The sequence below is a fragment of the Caloenas nicobarica genome, chromosome 10 (genome assembly GCF_036013445.1).
Source record: "Caloenas nicobarica isolate bCalNic1 chromosome 10, bCalNic1.hap1, whole genome shotgun sequence".
NCBI lineage: Eukaryota > Metazoa > Chordata > Aves > Columbiformes > Columbidae > Caloenas > Caloenas nicobarica.
In genome coordinates this window covers 9,777,142-9,794,694 of record NC_088254.1, presented here as the reverse complement: position 1 = coordinate 9,794,694, position 17,553 = coordinate 9,777,142, and the positions used below count along the sequence as shown (strand labels likewise).

The 17,553-nt window shown below is 42.1% G+C and overlaps 1 protein-coding gene across 1 annotated transcript in view; it reads right to left on the bottom strand.

Moving 5' to 3' along the window:
- PRTG (protogenin) overlaps positions 1-15,271 on the bottom strand; it is an 84,562-nt gene extending 69,291 nt beyond the window's left edge. Inside the window, 2 exon segments of the mRNA XM_065642016.1 lie at positions 13,999-14,301; positions 15,184-15,271. Coding sequence (XP_065498088.1) covers positions 13,999-14,301; positions 15,184-15,271 — 391 coding nt within the window.
- Positions 15,272-17,553: the final 2,282 nt, after the last annotated feature.

Here is a 17,553-nt window from a genome sequence, read left to right as displayed (position 1 = left end):
AAGCTAAGTCTGTGTTGAACATATGCACAAAAAAAAACCCCAAACAAACAAAAAAAGCTTAAGATTTTTCCTCAAAACTTACAGGACAACCAAATTTGCAAATATGGTCATAGCAAGTGCTACTTCCAGAGACAAAGACCACTTCCCTAACAAATCCCATGTCTCTGTATCTCTAAGTAGACGTTCCCATGCTATCCTAGTGACAAACAAAAAATACAGAAAAAGCAGTTTTACCTTAGATTTGTTCTATGGAACAGGCTAAACAGTCCTGCAGAAGTATATTCTATAGGCAAAGAGATGGGTATTAACACAGCAAATTTCCATCCAAAAGGTTAACATGTCAGAAGCTTAGCAACTGCAGTTCTGCAATATAAATATTTGGTAAATTTAACAGCAGAGTGCCACCAGCTCCTTTAGAATAAGATTATCACTTGCACAAAGCAGAGCAGAAGTCTATCACTGGTATTTTTTGCAAGAGTTATGATCAAAAGCATCAACAGGCTTCATTCCTACTATGTAAAAATAAAGTTTGGCAGCCAATTCTCTTTCTTGAGGTGAGCGATGGGAAGACTTTTTACCTCTTCCCAGAAAATAATGTGTTTTGTGGGGGTTTTTTCCCATTGATACAACTCCAGGCTCTGGTATTCCTTCAGTAGCAGTCCTGCTAGGAGGACTATAGCCAAGCCCCACTAACAATTTGAACCTATTTCACCTTACCTAGCACAAACATTTTGATGACTTTAAATCAAAGTTACACTGGAGTGAAGTTACCTTCACACTGCTGTTTCTTGAGATGGTCAGAGCTAATCTACCAGTTAGTAGCCACTAAAAGGTGAAGACAAACTCTTCCCAGATAGTCCCAAATCCCCACTACTCTTGCCTACTTACTTCCAGCCAGCTCTACCACTTGTCAGATAACACAGACAGCCATTTCAAACCACCACAGCTAACCGCATTAGTTAGATAAGTTTTTTTTTTCTGCCAGGTTATCAATCAGACGAGCACCACAGACTGCACAAGGGATACAGCATTAACTGCATCAAATTCTAGATTTCCAAAATTTCAGAACTACTATCAGCCAATTTATGTTTAAAGCATGATTTATTGTTCTCTTTTTGCAAATCAGTGGACTGATTAAGCTTCCTTATATTCCATTGCAGTTTGGTTTTCAATAGCTTCATGTTATGTCATCAGTGGACTTCAAGATCTAGTACACACCAAAAATCCCACAGGCTACTACTAATGAAAGGCATTAAAGAAAATGTCAGCATTATAAACGTTCATCTAAACACAAAGCATGGATTTTTGAATGTGCTTCATTCTCTCAGTAGGATCTGCTTCCAGTATCAACAATATCACCTCTAGTGCATAAAGTATATGATGCCTTTGACACAGCTCTAAAAGGAAAGAAATACTGTTTCTAAACTGAAGTGTAATAAAATTCTTCATGAGAAATGTTTATAATATTCTTAAAATTGACTATTTTCAATAAAATTTGACTAGAAAAGAGCCTAATATAATACCATGAATCTCATAATGATACCTATTAGCAGACTAGATATATCACCTTTTGTGCAGAGAAATAGTTTCCTACAGTCATTTTATGATAGATAAGTATAGGGATTTTTCTAGTGTGCATATTTTTTATTATTATTGTTTACTTATCTTAAATAAAGTCATGCAAAACCAGTAATTATATTGGGGGTGAGGGGAGAATAAAGCACTGTGTGGATTTCAGGGATTCACCATCTGAAAGCTTTTATTCTTCCACAGTGAAGGGAAGTTATGACCTTTGACATGTGTCCATGGTGCCAAAGAAACTGCTCATAAATGTGTGTCAGTAAAGAAGCAGAAATCAATAAATTCATTTAATCCAGTGAACTATTATGTAGTGAGCCACAATATATTTTAAAGAGCCAACTGCTTTACTCTCTCAAAAGCCTAAATTTCATGCAATGGATTTTTGGATATTCAATTTTTAGAAGGTTTTACAATCTGAATATTATCTTTGGCCCATTAATAAATATTTTAGTCAGTTATGCCAAAATGTGCTAGTACACTCATTCCTGTTCCAAAGATCCCTGATACAGCTGGATTCAGGTAGCACAACAGGAACACTAGCAGGTGGGCAGATATCCTATGAACAACCTCTCCCATTATTAGAGATAGCTATCCACAGGAATCAAACACAGGCAGATATTAAAAGTGCAATTTCTTTCCACACTGAGTGCTCAAGAGCAGAATGAATGATTGTTCATCATTCCAAACATAGTAATTTTGAAAGACCAAATGAAGCACTGCTCTAGAAAGCATTTTGTCATCAACCATATATTTTATGTGAATCAACAATAAGCAACACCAGGTAAAGATGATGACCACTAAAAACAAGTACTAAATGACATGTGCTGGGAATGTCATAAAACTCCTATCAATGCTACCAAGAATTCCACAGTTAATTCCTTTTACTCTGTATCAATGCTTACCTCTTCTATTGTTTAGTGTATTCAAGAATTCCAAACACTAGAAAACATATTTATTGCTAGAAATAAAGTTCACACCCTTAAAAAGAAAAAAAAAATTAGTAACTAGTATAAAAAAAATTATACTAATGAGAAACAAAAGCTGAGCAAAACATCCTCATACCCAAATATAACGTCTCTCCTTCTTAAATAAACAACATACTAATTCTGAGAGCATATGCTAATGCCCCTGAATATGAACTCACATGTACTGGTTCCATGAGCCACTGTGCACAGAGAACTGTGGATTTGCATTATGATCATTTTTACAATAGTTTGGTCGTGTGATAAAATTGAGCTGCCTTCCTGGCACAGACAGGCTGAACAAATAAAAGCAGTATCCACTTTCAGCCTCTATTGAAGATCAATGATAAATCTGCTTGCAAACTGTGGGCCATGGGGTTGTATGCATACATAAGCATTAAAAGCAAGATGGAAAAAGAGCTGGTCATATGCTCACTTATGCTTTTGGCGAGGTGGTGGGAGAAGGAAGTTTCGCCCTTACAATTTGGGACAGGCTATGTACAGAGTTTCTCTCTCCTCAGGCAAAACGACAATCATGCCAGAACTCCCAGAGAATATTTCCAGTTAACATCAATTTGCCGGATGTCACAGACAAGTTTAATGAACAAAATGATAAATGTCTGTCAATGGCTTCATAAAGTCAATGAATTCTCGTTACAAAGAACATACATAATGCACAGCTCTGCCTGAGGCATGTTACAATTATTAGAGGTTTACTAGAGATCTTGATGTGGACAGTCAAATGGTAATTTAACAATTTACACTAGTTAATTTGCTGATAAGTTACCTAAACAATTATTAATATGTTGAAGATTCTACAAGCAGGAGTAAGGAAAAAAATTGTTAAACTCTTTTGCACGTTCAAAGACCTTAAGACTAGTTTTAAATTTCTTTGAAAATATAATGGCTTATTTGATAACTTCCAGTTGTAACAAGTTGTAAAACAAAAACCAATACTGTGTAATACTGAGCTGCTTTTATTATACATTGTAATGGCTATCAAAACAGCTTTTTCTTGATCATAATTATTATCTGATTTAGAAGTGACAGACAGACCACGTGAGACCAGATATTTCACTCCTGTTGAATCATTTTTACCTCATCTAAATTTGGGGTCAAAACTGACCTCGAAGTATCTTATGACATTTCTCTCCTCTGCCACAGCTGTGAAAATAAGCTCCACTGGAAAGTCATCAGACAGGAATACGAAACAGGGGTCACCAGAAGCAGTTTTGCAAATCCAAAACAATGATATAGCATATATGTGACAATTTATAAAGAGGAAAAGGAAAAATAAAACTGACTACATACAGCAAAAACAGCCTGCACCTGACATGAGAAAGAGAAAAGAGTGGGAACATGGTAGAGGACACCAATGATGAGAAAAATTTGAATATTAGAACAGATCAGCAAATAAATTAAAAGCTTTCCTATTTATGCTTTTTTCCTCTCAATTTTAAGGTGTACAGGAAGTCTCTCTCAATACAACTTAGAAGAACTGACAATCCCACTTTGTAAGCAGGCTGATAGATGACTTTTATGGTTTTAGTGCAAGAAGAGAAGGCTGACCATTGCTACCTCGCATGAGAAAATCGCTGCAAAGATTGAGACATAGAAGAGCGAGTTATTTTTCTAATCCTACTTTCTCTTGTCTTTGATCTGAAATGGTTCAAAGGAGATTTTCAAAAAATCAAACCTCAAAACCCTCTTGACTGGAAGATTCAGAGAGATCTTTCACACAGAATCACAGAATGTTAGGGATTGGAAGGGACCTCAAAAGATCATCTAGTCCAATCCCCTTTGGTGTAATGCAAGATTTTAAAAGTGAGTCGCATGTATCTAGCAAGGTGTCCAAAGGTGAGCTAGTATACATGTGGTAAAATTACACTGATATATTAAAAATCCAACATTTTTTCTACTTTGATAACTCTATCAATTTGCCAGTGATACCATTAAGACATGAGGGTTTTGCAGGAGAAATTCTGATCTACTGAAATGAAAACGAACAATGTAATCAATCAATGTGAACAGGATTATTATCTGAAGATGCTAAAAAGCAAATCTGAAGATACACAGTTGCTTCTGTTCACAGAATCCCCTCCAGTTTCCAACATTCACAATCACTATATACAAGCTGTAAAGACTTAGTTCAACTGCCCCCTAGCTATGTATTAAAAGAACACGAGATGACATGTTTAATGCTTGTAGTAACTTTTACGTACCCCTTCCCCCTGGTCAGTCATGTGATTATTTCTTTCAAAACTGTCTCTCATACGCAAATAATTTCAAAATGGAACTACTGCACCTCAGAGGTAAAGAGCAAATTTCCATTGCACATCCTTCTAGGACAAGGCAATCATTGCTATTATGAAATTCAAAATCATAATTTTAGCATGTTCTGAGGCTAGAGAACTAGGACAATGTAAGTTTTGCTGTTTTGCCATCAGTGTACCATTCAGTGTAGCCTGTAGCTAGAGACAAACTCTTTTCTCCTTTCTAAAATACTGTATTCATCCCACCTAAAGCTGCCATCCAGAAACACCTGCCAATTTGGGCAGAACTGTAAACTTGCACAGAATAGAATCTGTTGCCCATTCCAACATCTGCTTAAACGTAGGCTTGACAAAGATGTTCCACATCTGAATACAGATACAGGGAAATGCAATGTTTTGAGATAAACACCATCCTACCGCCAGTCCCTTTATATCTGCCAGTACGTAGGCAGTTTTCTTTCTAAGATTCTATAGACAGGAATGAACGAAGACTCTCTCTGCACTTAGATTCGTCCTCTTCACAACAGAGTTCTGTCAGAATTCAGAAACAACAATTTTACTCCTTGCTGTCCAGGAGAATTTTACCAGAGCTCTTACAGCAGGAACCTCTTTCAAACACAAGTCCTGTCAAAGGCTGGAGGGGTGATTACCTCAGTAGTATTCTACCACTGAAAAAATTGGTAAAATAGAAGTCAAAGTGTAACTGTAAGGTCCTAAGAGGAATAGTGTTGATCATTATTGCTTATGCAAGGGACTGTTGAGATTTTGATTATTTTCTTTTAAATAGTGACTTAGCTAAGTATATGGCTCAGCTGCATTTTCTCATGTAGCAATGTCCCTTAAAAATGGCCACTGAGAGGACAGTTTAGTGTCTACTGAGGCATCCAAGGCAGGACTTCCATACTTGCAGATCATTAAATATTTTTGTACAATAGAAGCCTTGCTCTTTGGATTTTCAGTTTTCTAAGATTTTTTTTGCTTTGCCTTTTTTTTTTTTCTTCCCTTAAATCATGTGTTTCTGTTATACAAAGTAAAATCACAAAACCTGGCTGTTTCTTGCACACCCATTAGCTTAAACTAATGCCGAGATTTGGTGACAGGAAGAAATATCCCAGGTGAAAACATTAAAGTTGCATTTCTTTTCTATTTTTCTTTCATTTCTCAAGATCACCTGAGATATTTTCATCAAACAAATCACCTACAACCACAGAGATGTAGGATATGGGCGGCACCCTTGTGCCTTCATGCTTTTTTCCTTTATCAACAATCCTAGACAGTAAGGACAGGTTTCTAGAAGGAGCTGGGACAGAGCGCGTCACATGTTCTGTGAACCTCGCGAGCCCCCACATCCATGACTGCAGGAAATTCTACTTAATGAGGTTTCTACTTGTTTTCTAGTTTTATAACAAAAGTTCTTGTCTGTTCTCAGTTTTGCTAGAACTTTACAATCAGTGCATTTCCATTTATTTCTTATTCCAGAAGTCATTCCTTTCCTCAAAATTTTGCTTACGTACAGAAACAACTTAATAAGATCATTTTCAAATAATTTATGGGAGTAAGTGTGTATTCTTAATACTTTTGTCAGAAGAGGAAATCAATTTATACAGGTATAAATCTAAGAACCACGATTACAGAACGTTAAATAACTGAACTCCTTGCTGACTCTCTCCCTCCCCAGCAGTGAAATCCCCAGTAAGCCTTCCAGAGATGGTGGAGGAGTATTTTGGTATATTGCAACTCTTGCCTCAAATTAATTATTAAATTCTGATAACAGCTTTGGATATAAAGCTTGTTGTCAACACTCCTATGTCTTTTATAACATGTTCATTTTCAGTATTTCATTTTTCCCATTGCATTCTGCTGCTCTGACATCCAGTAAGTGAGAAGGTACTCACTGAATACTATCACAATTGCTACAATGAAGTGTTCAGGCTAGAAGCAAACATAACTTCCTCAAGCTTAACTACTGAAAACCACACAGTCTTCCCATCAGTCAAACTCAGGCAATACCTTGATCACAGTGGGAGTTTTATTATAAAAGCTCTTCAGTGTTAACAGTAACCCTGAAATCTTTACTCCATAAAATACAAAGATTGAACATTCTGTCATTTTGGGGTTGTGATAATATGAAACAAAGTGAACTTCATGAGCACGCAGCAGATCTACGTGCATCTGAGAGGAATGATACCTAGATCCTGTTCCCCTAAGCTGCAGATGCACTGATGTGTCAGAAACCTCCTACCAGATGCCCAACAGAGACAGGCAATTGAGAAACAAGCATTTTGGAACAGGACCTCGAGATGATAACTGTGTTATCCAGATGTCACTTAGTTTATTTTGCCTTTGTGAGAATTCGCGTAATTAAAAAAAAACTTCAACTCACCTAAGGAGATCACATTCGATTTCATTGGAAAAAAAACAACAAACAAACAAAACTGACCAGAATTACTGTTGAGAGTTATGAAACAAATTAAAAGCAGTAAAGAAAATCTGTCTGGTACTGCCTATTTACATTTTCGTCTAACATATTAGGAAGGCCATCTCCCTCCAAAACTTTTAGATACAGAAAAAACAACACAGAAGAGGAGGTTACAATAATTTCATAAAGAAGTAAGTCACAGACAAACTCTCCACACTCCAGTGATTTCACAACCATCTCCTTCCTATGTCCGCTGTTTATCTCCATCTATTAAAACAGTAACAACTTCATCCATGCAAACAAAAAAATGCTTCCACTGTAGATGTAGTTTTGGAAGGCTGACAGACGGATTTCTTAACTCCCAACACAAATCGCCTAGTGCATTTTTTCCCCTCTTCTAACTCAACAGCTGAGACTCAACTTTAAAATGTAGATAGTGCTTAAAATGCTGCTGCTTAAAAGCTACATAGAGGTTGAACCTAGTAACTAATGTTGACCATACAACCCACACTTACTCAACAAAATGTGGAGACTTGACATTGTTGATTACTTTTTCACTTAGGTGGTGATTACCAGTTATAAAGACTGGAAGTAATCAATCCCAATTTAACAGCTGGGCCTATTGATGAAACGAAAAAAAAACAATGCAAAACTAAACAAAATATTATACCCACAATTTTGGAGATAAGATGTGGAAAAATACAAAATCCCAAGGAAAACACACAAAAAGTAAGCACGAGTTTGTCCAACAATGGAAATGACTGTATTTCTGTAGGAAAATGCTTAGTAACTTTTAAATTCTTCCTCTGAGATTCTCTTTTGTCATTGCCTTAAATTGTTCTGCACACCATCAATAGCCACAGCTGTTAAATTGTGAAGACGTGACAACAAGTCTCTAGGCAAACAACTGCTCAGAGTGAGATCCTTTTCTTTGGGATAATCAGAGCTGGCTGACAAAAGGGGGCCTTACTGAATGCCCTTTCAACAATTTCTACACCAAGAAATGCAGAGAGAGAGGGAGGGGGAAGAAAGGGAGCACTGGGGGTGAGTACCACACTGCAAGAATAGAGCAGCATCTTTTGCTGCCATACATTGCTTTGGAAGTAGAAATCTCAATAGTTAAGTGCACATACCATATGTAGAAATTGCACCAGGTAAGAACTGAGCGCCTCTAGTCGCAGCTCTGAACAGCTTCTAGCATGATACCATGCTTTCCTTCAACATTTCTCACATAGGTGAAGGTTTTATTAGCTACAGAGCACACTGCCAGTAAGACTGAGCATTCCTTTAGAAAAAATCTGGTAAAAACTTTATGCATTGTAAAGTTATAGTGATGAAAACTAGTAAACACTGTAACAGCTTTGGCCGTACTAGCTAGGAGGAAAAGCAAGGGCATGAAATGCCTCCGTTTGGCGTTATGCTTGACACAAATTTGAGACTGAGGTGTTGAGGAAACCCATAAAAAGCTCACTTCTCCAGTAATGTAGTTTTGGAAACATACACTGTTCATGTGCACTAAGTAAGGTTTCATACATTTTTTTTCTCCTGGCAACAATATAAAAGACCATCCTTTAGTCTGTGGAAGAACTATTACAAGTGCAGACCAATCACACCACTGAAAGAATAGGGAATGCTCTACAGAAGGAAAAAAAAAAGTAACTAGTGATTATGTCTTAAAAGGATGTTGACAATTTCTTCTGTAAAGGTGTTGTAGGAGGTCAGGTCAAAATATGTCCAGCAGAGTTCTAGAGGAAAGTCCTACAAAAAAAAAAGAGTTAAGAAGAAAAATATTTCCCAGTTTTCTTATTTTTTCAGTGTACCTCAGATAAAGAAAAAGAAATCTTACTGCTCTTCTTCACTGTTATCACTGTTATCAACTGACATTGCCGACTAAGACGTTAAATGTCTTAAATACTGGAATTCTAAATGCACCAAAGATCAGCCATGTGCACTCTTGGCTTAGAAATGGATTGTCCTCTCAGGACATTCAAATCAATTAATGAGAGCAATAGCAACAAGGCAGCACCTATAAAAACCTAAAACAAGAGCTTCCTCATACTGTCTGTAACCACACCAGTTCTACAGCAATAAGACTTTGCTACTTCTTTTAATACAAGACCATTGCCTGCAACAGCCATTTGCCTTCCACTTCCACCTCAGCCAAAAAACATTTCTGCACCCCAACCCTACCCCTCCATCTCAGAATTTGTTCCTCTCTCCATTACTGCTTCAAATAATTAAAAATACCCTTGAGCTCTATATGCATTTGGAAGATATCCTACTTGACAGATTCCATACAAAATGAAAACAATACTGTTAGATCACAGCTATTAATCCCTTCATATAAGGCAAGATACTAAAATTAATTTAGAAATTTAGCAGAGGGGGAAAATATTTGTCTACACACGTGTTCCATAAAGGCAGTAGTTTGATGAATACTGATTTTTGGAACAGCCAAAGTTTCAGTAGCCTCCCTCTGTCCCCACTACGTTCTCCCACCTCCACACCATTCCTCTCAGTTACACCAGCCCAATCCCGCATCAGGGAACTCATTTGGGTTAAACATAATCTTTCGTTTTAATTCTATTATTTTAACCCAGATCGGTTCCCCGTTCAGTTAGCAACACAGGCAGCTGTGCCCACACGAGGAAGGGCACAATGCAAAAGTGGGAACCAACAGCTGGAACTGCTAAAGAAAACATGATTACCACAGTACAGAATAAGGCTCAGCTGGATGCACTCTTAAGTGTAAATATTTGAAAGCAGAGCAAAACGTGTTATTAGGATATCGAAACATAAATATTGCCAATTATTTGCATGACAGTGGGACCAGAAGCCACATCACCACCACAGCAGGTAAGCGAAACTACACCCTTCACAAAGTATAGCCTGCTACATGTAATAGGCCCAGCATTTCACAAACGGGCCTGCAGTGTGCACACACAGCTTCCCTCCAGAAAGATGTTCCCAGAATCTTCTTTCCGCTTGTACACCCTTTCACTCCTGTGATATGTAGAAACCTGTACACAAACATTTGGGCTTATGTTTCCTGTAACTCACAAACATTAAAATCAATTCAGTCAAGTTACGAAAGGAGAAAGGGTTATCTGGGAATGCTCCTACCCAGCTGTATATATCCTATCTGACCATCTGAAGACTGCAATTACCACTTTTTGTGAAAAGGAAATAAACAACGAGCATCCTGTCCAATCAGTGCCCAAAGCCCATGTTACTTGCCTCAGAACATGATCCACCTTCTCCATTTTATCTTAATACTATCTTATTGGAAGTCTGGCTTTATTTTTAGACAGAACCTTAGTTAACTGTGGCTAAATAGTCATAATTTAAAAATGCAGGAATGCAAAAATCTCAGCTTGTTTATTTTTGGCTGATTCGAAGTTGCACCAAAAGTGCTTAGACTTTCTCCACAGTCTACATTCCTTTTATTTTTTGTTAAAAAGAGACCTCTCTTAGTAGCAGTGACAGCAGTAAGCTGAATTTTGAGTAAGTCATACTCTTCACCGATGAGCATTTTACCCTTACATGTTGCCTCACAAAGCACCACACTGGAACCTCCTCCTCCTCTCCCCCTCCCCCCCTCTCCAATCAACTACCCTGCTTTGGAAGCAACTACAAGCATGTACTAAAACTAGTATTTATTTTTACCTAAGCAATATCTCAGCCCCACCGTTTCCTTTTAAAAAGTAGGGGGATCTCGCTGAAAAAAAGCCTTAAATTAGTCAAATTCTTTTGTGCATGGATGAACAACAGGAAAGCAAAGCCTTGGGGCCTCTGGGGAGGAACCCTGTCCCTGCAGACCTACTCTGATGTGCTTGGGAGATAAGGCTCCATAGTGACACTTAAGGAAAGGCCTGCTCACATTTGAATTTCTGCATTCCTCAAGAACAATTCATGGCAATCACTAACTTTGCAGAGGAGCTACATGAAAGCTTTGGCCAATGAATGAGGGTCATCTGCTCTTTATCACAAGGGTAAACCTCATCCTGGCCAGTTTCTAACCTTTTAACCCTGTGAATTCTTAATTTGCACATGAATAATGGAATTCTTGCCAAGAGTGCAACCTTCAGCTTCCAGTTCCTAACTTTAGAAACCAAGACCTGATCTCCTTGTGTGTTCAAATCTTAAACTCTTGGACACATTAAAGTTTTTGATTTCCAAATGCAACACTAAACATCACAATTCTGAAGCAAAAGATAAGCTTACTGGCAAAAGCTCTGACCAGGCAACGTAAAAGAACATCCTTGCACCCTGCTGCTACCAGAAACTGAAGAGAGCATTTGCTTTTTTCCCCCCGAAGAAAGAAGGACCATTTAATGCCTATTCTCCACCCGTTTAATATGTATAGTTCCTTCTGTACCCAGATCACAAGGTAATTTGCCTTAGCAGCAATCAACAACTACTTCTAAACAAAATCTCCCACAAGACTTTATTTCACTTAAAACATCTGCAAAGTTCAATCAGCTCATGATAGCAGGCATAAACACCGTAAAAATGAGATATAAAACTAATTTTGCACTTGTTTTATGGGGTTCAAAACGTAACAATACAAATTACAGCCTTATTTCACAGCTTTACAGCGAAGATGACATTCTGAAACCATTCAGATTGCAATATGACTAAAAAAGAGACTGCTACACAGGATAACTTCATGTTTGGCTGCTAGTTAACCACTTAATCGCTAAGTCAACAACACCTACTGTGATCATTATGGATCCACTATCTCTTCCAGTTTTCTCCAACAGCCATAGTATTCAAAGAAGAAAAGAAACCTTTTGTCACAGTTTTACAGGGAAGGGGAAGAAAAAAAAAAAAGTCTGCAAGAGTCTCACTCCACAGCGTGCCATCTATTGGTTCTCAATTCCTCCTCAGTGAAAACTTTTCATTATCAAAAACAAAACAAAATTAGACCATCTTTCTGGTGAACTAACATGCATGCTAGAAACAAACATTTCTAAAAGTACTGTCTGAATAAAACCACAAGTGTATGACTATGCTGTATGACTACAGTGCTCCTTACTATGCCAGAAGTTCTCTGATATTGAGCACAGAGCTCATCCTGCAATGTCTCAGACTTAAAAAGGCCCTGAAGTTTCCACAGTCCTACACAATGAATCCTTCAGCCACTGCTTTGCTTTATTTTTTTAACAACAAAATTCCTCTCCTCTAAAGAAAGGTTTTCTTCAGTCTGTTTATTAATGGTGCTGACTCTCTGAAACCTAATGACGTGAATGTAAATGTCAACAATATTAATACTTCATTTTTCATCATTTTATCAAAAGTATCCAAGAACTGCTTGGTCTATTAATTCTGCATGTAAGATGCCATGACACAAAGTAATAACTAGCCTGTTTTTTGAAATCAAGAGTTCACAGATCAGCCTCTTACAGCATGTGAAAAACTCATCACTTATTTGGAGCCACCTCCCTTCAGGCTGGTTTTCAACTGCCCAACACTCCTGCTCACTCAACAAGGTATTTCACATCTTCCTGGGGTATTTTATGGACAATTTTTGTAACAAGTTCAGAAGCACACCAAAAAAACCCTAACAAACGTTAACATTCAGAGATTTTGTAATGTAAGCTAACGTACCACTTGTATTAACTAGTTTCAGACTGAATTTGGTAAAACTTGCAATCTACAACTAACATCAATTTTCCACAGAGGTATCAGCACCACAGTTTTGTGCAGCTTGCTACTAAGAACAGGGTTGAAGAGGTCAAAGGAAGCCTTTTCCTATTAGATTAAGTTAATCAGTTAAGTCCTATTACAGAGGAAACATGAGAAGACTACATAAACTGTGTACTCGCTGTATTATACTTTCTTTGGAATGACTCCATGCACTTTTGTAAAGCAAAAAAGATAGTGCTGTAGAAGCAGCCTACTGGCGAGGCTCTGCACTGGCATGGAAAAAGGCATGGCATTCCGTTCCTAACACACACCCCTTGCTCAATACGTTTAAAGATGCTAGGAAAACAGAAAGCAACATACGCTCAGGGTCAGGCTGTTAAAGCCATAAAGGCACTTACACACAGCTATTTCCTTCACCATTCATGCAGTAGTAGGGAGTCACCCGAGAAACGTGACTGTCACTTCCTAGAGGAACCAATTAACAGGCGCTTAACGGTTGGCTCCAGAGGACCCCGAAGCAGTTCCAAAAGGGGCAGCACCCGCATCTGCTCGGCTTAACACACGTGTCAGAAAGGAAAGGGCTTGGTAATTTAACCCTCATAGTTGCCCAGAAAACCTTTCCCTTCTTTTCCAGAGACAGCCAGCTCTGCCCTGCCCCAAGATGGCACAACACAACATCAAGCTACTGAACAAGGAATAATAATTTTTTAAATCAGATTCATAGATAACCCTTGTAAGGCTACATGAACAGCACTTGAGAAACAAGACCCAGGACTTTTGCAGCAGGTTGCCAGCAGGACTCTGCATCACCACCTGCTGTGGAGATCAGGGACCCACAAGAGCCACTCACACAAGGTACCACTGCCCAAAAGGTCTCACAGGTGGCTGTGCCACTCCTGCCACATCAGGTACCCAAAAAGGGGCCACTACAAGTTTCGCTTATAATCTTTACACATTTAAAGAAAAGTTAAGGTTCTGCACAATTGACTTGCTCTTTGCTTTTGTAATTTGCCTTTTCAGGTACACAATCAGAAACGATAGGTTGTTGTGTGCTGTTCAGAGAATTGCTGTCACAAACTCAAGAGCAGGTTAATGAACAATAGCAGCAACTTACTTGCCAGTGTGAGGTGGCTTTTTTGACTGAGAATGGCCCCGTACTTGTTCAGCGCCAAGCACTGGTAAAATCCTTCATCAGACAGCTCTCCTTTCTTTCCTTCCACCTCACTGATATATAACGAGCCATTGGATAAAGTGTAGATCCGTTCATTTTCAGATACTTTGCCTCCATTTTTCAGCCATGTAATAGTTATAGGAGCTTCGCCACGGGCCTGGCAGTCTAAAACCACCGGATCCTTCCTTGAGACAGTAACATCCTGAGGCTCCTTCACAAAAAACAGTTCACTAAAGCACCATACTCCTAAGAGAGAGAAGAAAACATTTTTGCCTGTAAGCATAGACGTGCAAGTTACCAAGCACACTTGTGAGCTGCGAGTTACCGTGCTGAACCCACAGCATGAGGTAAAACTATCATTATTACAGGCTCCGAGGTCCCTCAGCCCTCCAAACTCAGAAAACTGGGAAAACTCCGGTACTGATTTCCAACGGAACAAAGCCATCAAGCTGTACAAAACCCGGGCGTTTGTTTCCCAGCTCCCAAACGCATCGTGTCAAGGAGCGGGAGCCCCAGAGCCTGAGCACCGGCGGGGCCGGCACCGCGGCGCGGCTCGGGAGGCGCTGGGGGAGCCCCGCTGGCCCCGGCCGGGCGGCGGGGCCGCCACACAGGTGCGACCGGTACCGCACTCGAGCCGGGGCGCCCGAGCCGCTCGCTAATTTTACAAGCTTGCCAACGGAGCCGGAGCGGAGCGGGTCGTAAAAGGCTAATTTTACAAGAAACCGTTAGTGAAAGCCCCTCGCCGGCGGGCGGAGGGCAGCAAACCGCCCCTCACAACCCCCCGGCCCGGCTCGCGACAGCGCGAGCGCGGGGCTGATTAACGGCCGCTCACCGCCCGGCGCGCGGCTGGGGACGCACCCGCGGCGCGCGGCCGGGAGCGAAGCCCCGCGGCCCGCTCGCGCCCCCTGTCGGCGGGGCGGGCGCGCGGGAGCTCCTCCACGGCACGAACAAAGCGCGGGGCCGGGGCCGGGGCCGGGGCCGGGGCCGGGGCCGGAGCCGGCTGCCGCTCCCGCTCCCGCCGCTCCCGCCGCTCCCGCCGGTGCCGGATAAATAAAACCACGTGCGGCGGAGCGGGGCCGGGGCGCGAGCGGACAATGGCGTTCGGGGCGCGGGGGCGGCCGGACTCACCTGGCAGCGGGAGAAGCAGCGCCCGCAGCAGCGCCCGCAGCAGCGCCCGGCGGCGGAGCGGCGCCATTCAGCGGGAGGCGGCTGGCATGCCCCGCCGGCCGCCGCGAGAGAGACCGGTCAGCGGGCGAGGGGAGGAGACAGGGGACGGCCGGAGCGGCCCCGGCGCGCCCGTCCCAGCCCCGCTCTCCGCATCTCGTCTCTATTGGCCTTTGGGGAGGAGAGGGGCGAGGGGCAGGGCCGGAGGGAGGGCCGCCGCTGGACGGGGCGGGCCCCGGGACCGCTGCGGACAATACTCCGGGGCGGGGGGCTGCAGGACCCGCGGGCCCCGCGCACGAGGAGCGACGGGGTCCGGCGCCATCCGAGCCCGAACACCCCCCCGCCCCGCTCCCCCGGGGTGAGCACCGGCGATGCCCCGGAGACGCGGTCTCTCCCGGCCGGCGGCGCCTTGGACAGCGCCGGGACCCGACGGCAGGTCCCACCGGGACAGCCCCGAGCCAGCCCGGCCCTGCCGACCCCGGCATTTGGCGGGCCGGAGCTGCCGGCCGTGCCTGCCCCCAGGGTGTAGGGTGCCCTGGACACCACAAACTGCAGCGCTCTCCTCTCCAGCACAGCGAGCAGCTGCAAAAACGCGCACTTAGCCAGACCCGGCTTTACCAAAGGGTGGTACCAAAACTAGAGATGCCCACCCGAGCATCCAGCCAGTGGACCCTGCAGTGCCCAGTGCAGGTGCAGCAATGGCCGGGTTTGGCCATTTGGTGAAACCTGCTTTCCCACACCTGCAGACCAAGTTTTGAATATGAGGACGGGAATGGATCAGAAATGGAGTGCCATTATGTCAATGGTTCTCACTGACCCCTTCATACAACACTGATAAAACCACTTCGAGATGGCCCTGGGGGACAGGGCTCTGCTGCTGGGGATGAGCTGCCCTTAATTTGTGTCTAGCAGGAAGCAGCCACGAATTTACATCTGCCTTGAGTCCAAAATAGAGCTTGCCAAAGTGCAACCTAAACTGCAAACAACAGCCTATGGCTGATATCATCAAATCAAATGCTGCCACTATCATTTAAGCTTTCAGCTTCACCCATGATTTTCCTCCGTGCTTGCAGCTACTGATTTCTAAGCTCTCTTTTGTCTGTTCAGAGTTCTGGTTTCAAAAGTTACCATGTAGGAAGGCATCTTCTTACTCAGCAGATTTGCCCCCAGTTTGCATTCATTATAAGAGCTGCTGACTTCAGTGACAGGCAAGTTTTTACTGCTTTTTGTTCCTGCCAGCACCACAGAGCTCACAGAGCCAGGAGCTGGCAGCCAAACTCGGTCTCTTCTGCTGCATCATCACCGGGACTGGCTACAATCTCAGTCAGTGACCCCTCCTTACTTGTCAAAAACACACAATCAGAAGAATTGAGCTTGTTTGATCTTAGCACAAGTTTTTGGGAAAACTAACTAGGAAAGATTTGCTTTACATGCAAATCAATTACCCAAAAGGCATCCAGGCAGTTTCACAGTCACTTTGCAGAGCAGAACTGCATATGCACCACTTTGGTGTCCGAAGCAGAGTAAATACAGAAACAGGGTGCACTTGTCTCAGTATTTTTGAATTTTCCATAGTATTTTACTTTATCCAGTCACAAAAGTGTGAACTATGGAAAAAAGTATCACAAGAAATTTTGTTTAGATTATTTTTAATATTAATGATTAAACATTCTTTCTTGTGTCAAACTCACAGCTTGCAACTATAGCTCATGCTGGTACTGTAGTGTCTCCTGCTAAACTCTGCTTATCAGAGTGAGCTGAATCTGAGATTTCCTAGATGACCTCAGCACCTCTAGAAAACAAACACACCAATGGGGAATGCATTACCCAGTAACATTTCTATGCCATCTGCTTGGGTCAATCGGTGCAGAGGCTGAACCTGTCTGTGGTTAGATGAAACGTTATTTTCCCGCAGCCATTTGCTCTGCGCAGCAGGGTGCTGCTTCCCAGTGGCACGAGCAGGCGGCTGTGCTGGCTGTACTGCCCAGCACTGGTCACTACCCCTCTCAGCCCAGGAGGGACACCTCCTTGCCCAGTTCACCAGCCCTTTTTGAAGCAAGAGGTGGTCCCGGTGCACCAAGGGACCAAAAAAGTCAACAGAGAGAGAGAGAGAGAGAGAGAGAGAGAGAGAGAGAGGGAGCACGCGCAAGTTGCAGTCCTACTTGTGGGTTGGTTTGCATCAGCTGTATCATCTCTGCTCACTGCTATATTCTGCTGTGGCGGGGAAGTGGCTTTACCGTCTCCCTGGACTACGCTGTGCCAGCAGGAGGTTTCGACTTGAGATCAAATGCAATATTTGTCTTAAATGGCTTAATGAAGAACAGTGCTTCACAC